At 51.7% G+C, this 8239-nt stretch overlaps 1 protein-coding gene across 1 annotated transcript; it reads right to left on the bottom strand.

Annotated features, from left to right (window-relative positions):
* Positions 1–38: 38 nt before the first annotated feature.
* GIPC3 (GIPC PDZ domain containing family member 3) lies at positions 39–6136 on the bottom strand. Its single transcript, XM_061601213.1, has 5 exons — positions 5797–6136; positions 5201–5381; positions 3768–3880; positions 3014–3095; positions 39–2330 (listed from the first exon to the last, which is right to left on the bottom strand). The coding sequence occupies exons 1-5, from the start codon at positions 6004–6006 to the stop codon at positions 2179–2181; spliced, it is 738 nt and encodes a 245-aa protein (XP_061457197.1). The 5' UTR covers positions 6007–6136; the 3' UTR covers positions 39–2178.
* Between the last annotated feature and the right edge of the window lie 2103 nt (positions 6137–8239).

Consider the following 8239-nt stretch of genomic DNA (forward strand, 5'->3'; position numbering starts at 1 on the left):
TATACATTGAATGCCAGTTTTTCATGAATGTACAGCTTCATTGCCAGAAAAAGGACTCGTGGTGTGATTGCGGGTGAGATTGTGTTGAGATCCCTTTTTGCGTGGGCTGGTAAAACGTTGCACAGAAAACAAATGGTGACAGCTGTCTGCACAATCACACTGAGGTTCCTTTTTTCGTTTCATTCGTGTGCACATTTGCGTCGATAACGTAGAGGAGGTGAGGATGCACCGGTCAACAAAAGCTGCATCAGGCTATGTGCGTGTAGCCCTCTGTGCAAAACCGATTGAAAAGGCAGCTTGCATTAGGTTCCACTTCTTAGGAACAACGCTGGGCAATTTGCAACTCCGAAATCCAGTGAGAATTACGAGTGATCTCCGAGATTCCACAGAGTCCAGGTGGCTCACCTGAAGCCCTCCAGGTGCCCTTGGACTACAACTCCAACCATCACCCCTGACCTTTGGTCAGCCTGGCTCCTACGGCTGATGGGAGTTGTAGTTCAGCCACATCTAGAGGGCCACAGATGGAGAGAGCTCTGGAAACCAGCCAAATAGGGAGTACTTGATGGCTGTCTGCACCTCTGAGCAGAGCAGGGCGTCTACCATATTTGGCCGCAGCTGTTGGCTGAGCCAAAGAAATAAAGACGCCGGTATCCCCCACTTCAGACCCAGAGGCTGAATGCGGCCCTCCATATCTCTCTATCTGGCTCTCAAAAGTCTACCCAGGCCACACTCCTCACTGGCCCTCCTTTGCATTCTCATTGAGTGCTTTCACTTGGCGTCCTTCAACTCCTGTTGCTTGCCTGGAGGGACGGTAGAAAAGGGTGCGTGTGAGCATGTGTAGAAAGTAGTCTACTGTACAAAGGTAACGTTTACAGGTGTTGCTCCACCCACTTTTGCTTCTGGCATGTGGCCCCCTGGAAGGTTATGTAGAAGGGAAGGTGGCCCTTGGGCTGGAAAAGGTCCCCACCCCGTCTTTGCACAACAGCATCCAAAACATCCGGCTAGACCAAGAGAGGGAACAGAGGGAACAGCGCCAGTCCGTCGACTCTGCTGACAGACCCAACAGATTTCGGCTCCGCCTCACCTCAGACTGTTCCCCATGCCAGCTGGTTGTTACAAGAGGTCAGTATTTAAGAACTAGTTGTGTCTTTCCTCCTCTGTCCCAGTTCTTTTCCTTTTGTGTCATGTCTTTTAGATTACAAGCTGAAGGTAGCAGCTATCTTATTACCAATCGTTTTAAGCCTCCCTGGGAGTTCTTTTTTCGGCAGAAGACTAGGGCAAAAAAATCACCTTTCGGCACACGCTTGTGCTGCTTGGCTAGCTGGGTGGTCGGCTTAGGCTTTAGGTGGGCCCATATCTGTCTTCCCCGGGGAGATGTCCTTGGTGCTGAAAAGACAGGTCCATCCTCCCTGCCTGCTGCTGGACTACTTCCATCCAAGATCTTGCCTTCTAGGCTTTGCTTCAAACACACAGGCACCCCATGAGCAGCTGGGGGCCCCTAGGACGCTTGGAAGGGAGCAAGTGGGCTAGAAGGGGAAATGATATCCTGCCCAAATGTGAGAACAGCTACATTTTCAGGATTCCGTTTTACCGTTATGAAATTGACTCTGTGTGCGTGTTTTTTAATTCTATTTATATTCCAGCTTTCCTCCTCCAAGGAACTCAAGGTGGCATACCTGGCTCTCCCCCTTCTCCATTTCATCCTCACAACAACCCTGTGAGGTAAGCTGGGCTGAAAGACAGGGGGTGGTATTCAAATGCTTGTCCTGGCCAAACTAGGCCCACTAAAGTTCATAGACATGAATGTTTGTTTATTGCATTTCTGTCCCACCTTTTCTCCAAGGAGCTCAAGGTGGCTTACCTAGTTCTCCTTCTCCTCATTTAATCCCCACAACAACCCTGTGAGGTAGGTTAGGCTCAGAGGCAGTGAGTTGTCCAAGGTCACCCAGTGAGTTTCATGGCTGAGTGGGGATTCGAACCCTGGTGTCCCAGGTCCCAGTCCAACACTCTAACCATGAGTGTTTGTGTGTATATGTACATATGACTCTGGATAGAAACCGCAGGCAAGGAAACCAGGGCTGTTGGGGTGGGAGGCTGGGGGATTCAAGGAGCAGAGAGAGAAGGGGGCGATTTAAAAAAAGGGGAGTGGCCTACCCTTCCCAACCCAGCTCTTTCCCACTACTTGGGGAGGCCCTTTGCCTCGCAGATGGCTGTCCAGACCTCTGCCACAAACTCCTCCGGGAAGGCGAATTCGCCCAGCAGCAAATCCAGGCCACGAGCAAAGTCTTCGGGGTCCTGGCACTCCTTGGCCATCTCGACCATGCTCGATGCTGCAGGGAGTTGGTCTGCCGTTAGAACTCTGAATTTGGCAAGGCTTGCCCCACAACCAGCCTCCCCTGCCTTCACCCGCCCTGCGCTGGGACATCCTATTCTTAGATAGTTTTAGTGGATAGATTTTCCTTCAATAAGGGCCACATCCACGCCATACATTTAAAGCACAGGGGTTCCTGCCCCCCCAGGAATCCTGAGAACTATAGTTTACCTCTCACGCCGTTTCAATTCTCAGCACCCTTAACAAACTACGTTCCCAGTATTTGTTTGGGGGAAGTCCTGTGCTTGGCTATTGGTCAGGGAAAGGAATATAGGAAGACACCATTGGTCCATCTACTTCGGTGTTGTCTACTTTGACTGGCAGTGGCTGTCCGGGGTTTCAGTGGGGTGTCTCTTGCAATCCTATCTGGAGATGCCGAGAATTGAACTTGGGGCCTGCTGTATTCAAGGCCGATGCTCTGCCCCTGAGCTATGGCCCTTTCCTTAAAAAGAAAGCAAGATTCCACTAGTCCTCATGGTTCTGAATAAAAGGCTGATTTAAATAGGAATATAGTAAGCGGCCTTGTACCACATCAGAGCATTGGCCCCTGTAGCTCTAAGTTATCTACACTGACCAGCTGTGGTCCTCCAGGGATTCAGAGGGAACAAAGCAAGCGTCCTTCTCTCTTCACTTTCTGCTCACCCAGTTCCACGTCACGAATGCCCATGTAGCTCTCCAGGAGGTCGTCGACTTTTGCCGCAGCTTCCTCCTCAAACTCGCTGGGCTGTAAACAACGGAACAGAAGCAGACCTGCTGGTGCCAGGACACCACGACTGATATGTGGCTCTCTTTAGAGCAGGGGTGGGCAACCGCACGCCTCCCCCTCAATTTTATGTAGGTGGCACTGAGGGGAGAAATGAAGAAAAAGGGGTGGGAGGAAGGGGGTGCCTCACCACTTCTGGCTCTGGCCTTGCCCACCGCTGACTCCAGACCCGCCCCCTGCCCACTCCTGCCCCAGTCAGATTGCCCCAAAGAAACAGGGTCCTCAACAGGGCAAAGGTTCCTCGGTGTGATTGACAGGGACATCCCTCTAGGGTCCCCAGCTCCACATTTTAAGAAGCTGGCCTTCTGGGTGAGGGCTGGGGAGGCTGTGCTAGAACTGATCTGATGCAGCAGAACCTACGAGACCTGGGTTCAAACTCAGTGAACTAAGACTCAGAACTCAGCAGGGAAGAGGACGGGTGGCCAAAGTAGAATCTGTCGGCTCTGCCTGTCATTGCCTCTGGCTCCATCGATCGTTCGGCTCCCTGCCTTCTGCCCCACCAGCCCCAAGGGGGCTCTCAGCAAACGCCCGACCATGCCAACCCTTGGCGCAGACCTTGCCCGTGAGAAAGCAGCATCTCAGCCAATGCAATCACATCGTCTCCCCCTTTGAGCCTCTCCAGGCCTGACTCACCGCCTCCTCCATGGTGGCGCTGCCCTTGGAGCGCAGCCGCAGTGTTTCCTTTCCGCTCGCCACTTTCCCCTCGCTGGGGATCTTACTGTTTCGCGTCCGCTGGCTAATCATGTCTAGGGAGGAGGGCAGACAAAGACAGGGGTCATCAGATGTGGGGCAAGCCAAGCGGGCTCAGACATATGACTAGGGACAGTGGAGAAACTGGATGCATTTCGCATTTAAAGGCGAAGCGACCGAATTCGCACTTTCCGAAACAACACATGAACCGTAACGCAGCCATCTTTCAAAATTTGCATCCTCCAAATTTTGAAATGTGGTTCTCCATGCAAGTGTGCATGAAAATGCATATATTAGTGAAAATAACATACTTTGCTGTAATTGGGTTATTTATTTATTTGTTAAATTTATATCCTGCTCTCCCTCCTGAAGGAGCCCAAGGCAGCAAACATAAACAAAACAATTTAACAAGAAAAAGGGAAGCATCCTAGAAACAGTTAAAAACATTTTAAAGCACAGTTTAAAATTTTTAAAAAATGCAGTTTAAGATATTCTAAAGTACAGTTTCGACTCCAAATTAACCACTTCCATTTCTCGCAGCACATCTGCAGTTTTGCCATGTGCTTCTCGCCCAGCACATAATTTGGGAATTGTTGACTTTTAGAGAAATGCCCCCAGTTGCATTAGTCCAGAATATCTGCTCCAGGAACCTGCCTGCATCTCATCACTTCCTCCAGGAGACGAGCGACATTCGTCAGCTGCCGTAGCTTGGCTGATCCCCTGGGAATTAATCCAACTCAGAATTTCCAAGACATGCCAAGCTGCTGGTTCATTCTGCACTGATGTACATGTAGCAACTTAACCCCCACCAAGAATGCATAAAATAAAACTGCAAAGGCTGTGTCATTCTATCCTTTTTTTTTTTAAGCTCTATGTTCCTGCTGGGGCACTAGCACCACTGCCCAGGATCTGCCTATTCCTAGGAATCAGGTGACTACCGTGAGCCAATCCCATTCCACCACCTGCTAGTAAGCCCTAGTTCCAGCCAGCTGTCTGTTGAGGGCGCCCACTGGGCAGGACTGCCTTCTCTCTTTGGCTCCCCCTGGGCAGGCAGCCCACAGTGGGGCCCTTGCCCTGCCCCTCCGTGGCCCCAATCCACCCAGCATGGTCTGGAGGGAGGAAACAGAGCTGACGTCGCCGCTAGTGGCATCTCTACACTGGCCAACCCCTGGGTGTGTGTACAGGGGAAAGGCCATTGCTCAGCGGCATCTGCTTTGCAGGTTTAGACCCCAAGGGCTAGGAGAGAGAGACCCCTGCCTGAGCCCCTGGAGAGCCGCTGCCAGTCAGTGTAGGCCATGCAGGAGCTGGGTGGACCAGTGGCCCCACCCAGCACTTTCCCTCCCCCCCTGGCCCTCGCCCTGTGCTCACCCACTCACCAAAGGCTCGTTTCGGCTGCACCAGGCGCATGGTGAAGGGCTGCGCTTTCGGCATCTCGCGCAACATCTTGGCAACTTCGTAGTGGCGGCACCCGACGATGGTCTGGTCGTTGATGGCCTCGATGGTGTCGCCGACGCACACGATTGGGATGCGGTTGATAATGCTACCTTCCTTGATGCGCTGTAAGGTGGAGGGGATTGCAGGGGGAGGGGGCAGAACGTCAGGGGTGCATAAGACAAAACCAGGGGGCAGATTTGGAGTCCAACAACATCTGGAGGGCACCATGTCGGCTACCGAGACTTGCCGTTTGCCTGGTGTTCTGAGGTAGACTTCCTCTAGGCATGGAGGCTCCTCTCTTAGCCATCATGGTTGATCATCATACCTTGAACTGCTCTCTCTCCATCTGCAGGCTTAATTTTCCCCCCACCCCTTTCAGAAAATAGCTAAACAAGTGGTTATTGCCCAGGGACCATCATGTATCTGTGAGTTCCATGGGTTTGCTAGTCTCTTGCGTGCAGAAGAGAAAACCACCCAACTTTCTCTCTCTCTCTCTGTGGCAGCCCCCACCTTAGCCCCATGGTGCCCCCATCCCCACCTTGATGAAGGCACAGCCAGCCCCGTTATCTGTAATGGTCAGCCCCAGAGCATCCTCTGTCTTCGTCACCTCCACTTCCTTCGTCTCGCCACGGATGTGAGCAAAGATGAAGTCCTCCAGACCAATCTGCCCCCCAAGCAGCTTCTGCATGTCCACTCTGTGGGTGTTCAGGGTGCAGAACATAATCTGGGGGAGAGAGAGTGGATGCATTTTTATCCCGGGGGTGAAGAGGGGAGCCTGTGGCCCTTGGACTGCGTGCGGCCCTCATCAGCCCAACCTCATGTGTTTGGCAAGAAGGGGGGGCAGAATGAGGAGAAAGGGGCACCCGAACACTTTTAGCTCAGGTCAAACCCATCCCGGGGTCCGGATCCACCCACCACAGACTACAGCCCTGCCCTGCGTGCAGCACCTCCCTTTTAGCTAGATTGACCAATGATCTGTTTCCTCACAAGCACACACATCCTAGAGACCTTCCCTAAAGAATGCAGTTGCATTTGAGTTTATTCCTCCTCAGGTAGATTTGCTTCCAGCTCTCCCCACTCCCCCCCCCAAATTGCCTCCCCACTCAGTTGAAATATAGACCAGTGGTTTTCCCAAACTTTATTTCCCCCATGGACCACATGAAAACTGTTGATGGCACGATCTGTCTGCCTGTTGTAGCAACTGTAACGTGCTAGGTGCTGTATGATTTTTTTTCAGGTGAACTTTGATTGCTTCTTTGATTTCTTCTGTTGTATTTTACAGTATTAGAATTTGCATTCTCTAGAATTCAAATGGCAAAACAATAACATGCAATATAAGGAATAAAAGACGCAATCAAAATGCAATTCAAAATCAATATGAATATTCAATGTGGACTTGCTGTGGGTCATTTGAATGAAGGCTGCAGATCACTGTTGGTCCACGGACCAGAGTTTGGGAACCTCTGATTTAGACTGTAAGCTCCTTGAGGACAGAGATCTGTCTTTTTCTGCTTTCAACGTTCTCTGGATATCCCTGGCGTTCTCTCTGTGAGACCACATCTTTCAAGGTACCTCTTCTTTCTTGGGTTTGCTTCAACCAACTTCCATCAGTCCTAAATGTCTCCTTTGACTTCTCTTCCCCCTCGACCTGCAAAGCGCATGACCCCTGCCCCCTCCTTAAATCCTTATGCCAGCCCTACACCAGCTCCCTGCCATCTCTTGGAGCCGGGAAAAGATCCTGCCTTTGAAGGCTCTCAATAGCCATGCCCCCATCTCCTCTCTCTCTCTCTCTCTCTCTCTCTCTCTGCTCTTAGATCAGGGATGGCCAGCAGTGGTCCACTCCAGATATTGTTGGGACACCCACCTCCCATCATCCCTGACCATTGGCCACGCTGGCTGGGTCTGATGGGGGTTTCAGTCCAGGTTTCCCCCATCCCTGATCTAAAAAGAGGCATTCCCTGCTCTCTTTTCACGAATTCTATGCATTTATACACACACTCTAGTATGTGCATTTTTTAACACATTCCTTGCCTAGAGAACTGCAGGGCAAAATCTGTAGAAACACAAATTTTGAAGGATGGCTGCGTTTTTGGGTCACGTATTGTTTCGGAAAAATGCGAATCTGGCAGGTTTCCCTGTAAATGCAAACAGGATTGCATTTCTCCCCCCCCTTCTCTAAGGGCCTCACCTCTGTTGGAGAGATGTCAAAGACCTCTGCGATTTTGGCGTACAGCTCCTTGACGTTGGTGAACCCCTCAATCTTCCCAGTGGGACTGCCGTGGGCCAGCTGGGTGTGGAATATGAGCCGGGGCCGCACGCGAGGCTGGTGGGGGGCTTGGGGTGCAGCAGCCCCACTCTGTCCTGGGGCGCTCCTGCTTCCTTCCAAAGAGGAGGCGGCCTGGGAGACCCCGGCCTCCTGGGACACTCCGTTCTCCATCAGCCTCCCTTCTCGACACTCTGTACCTCCTTTCTGGCCCTGCAAAACATTAAGCCACCCCCACTTTCCCCCCCGACAATGGGAGACGATCACCCCAGATAAATTATTGATGCCCTCGGCTTCCAGGCAGGAACAGTAGGGCGGCAAGGCGATCCGACTTTGGCCCAGTGCCCAGAAACCCAATCCCCCACCTTCCAGTGGAGAATTAAGTCAGGCCAACTTCATCCCACACACCCTCTGCCAAGGGTGCCACTGCTTAGCTGAAGGGGTCACCACTGCAGGATGGCAGAGTGGAAGGGCTGGCAGTCACCCACGGCATCCGTGAGCATATGATCCCGCAAATAATGTCTGACTCTGTTTTTCCTTCCCCAGCTGCCGTGAGCATCTCTCGGGATTACAGATGTTTTGCTGATATACCTGGGAGGAACGCATGTGACTCGGTTCCTCCTCATTTCCATTTCAGAAAAATTTCCTCCTCCATCTCATTTGCTCACATTGTCAGGATTTTATTTATATGAACTCTGCTTTAAAACAGAGGCGGGGA

The sequence above is a fragment of the Rhineura floridana genome, chromosome 18 (assembly GCF_030035675.1).
Source record: "Rhineura floridana isolate rRhiFlo1 chromosome 18, rRhiFlo1.hap2, whole genome shotgun sequence".
Lineage (NCBI taxonomy): Eukaryota > Metazoa > Chordata > Lepidosauria > Squamata > Rhineuridae > Rhineura > Rhineura floridana.

Coding starts and splice junctions, on each gene's coding strand:
- GIPC3 (XM_061601213.1), bottom strand. CDS start 6,006: ATGCATCCACTCTCTCTCCCCCAGATTATGTTCTGCACCCTGAACACC. Junction 3,096..3,767: donor GCGCCACCATGGAGGAGGCG/GTGAGTCAGGCC, acceptor CGTTGTTTACAG/CCCAGCGAGTTTGAGGAGGA. Junction 2,331..3,013: donor CATTCGTGACGTGGAACTGG/GTGAGCAGAAAG, acceptor AACTCCCTGCAG/CATCGAGCATGGTCGAGATG.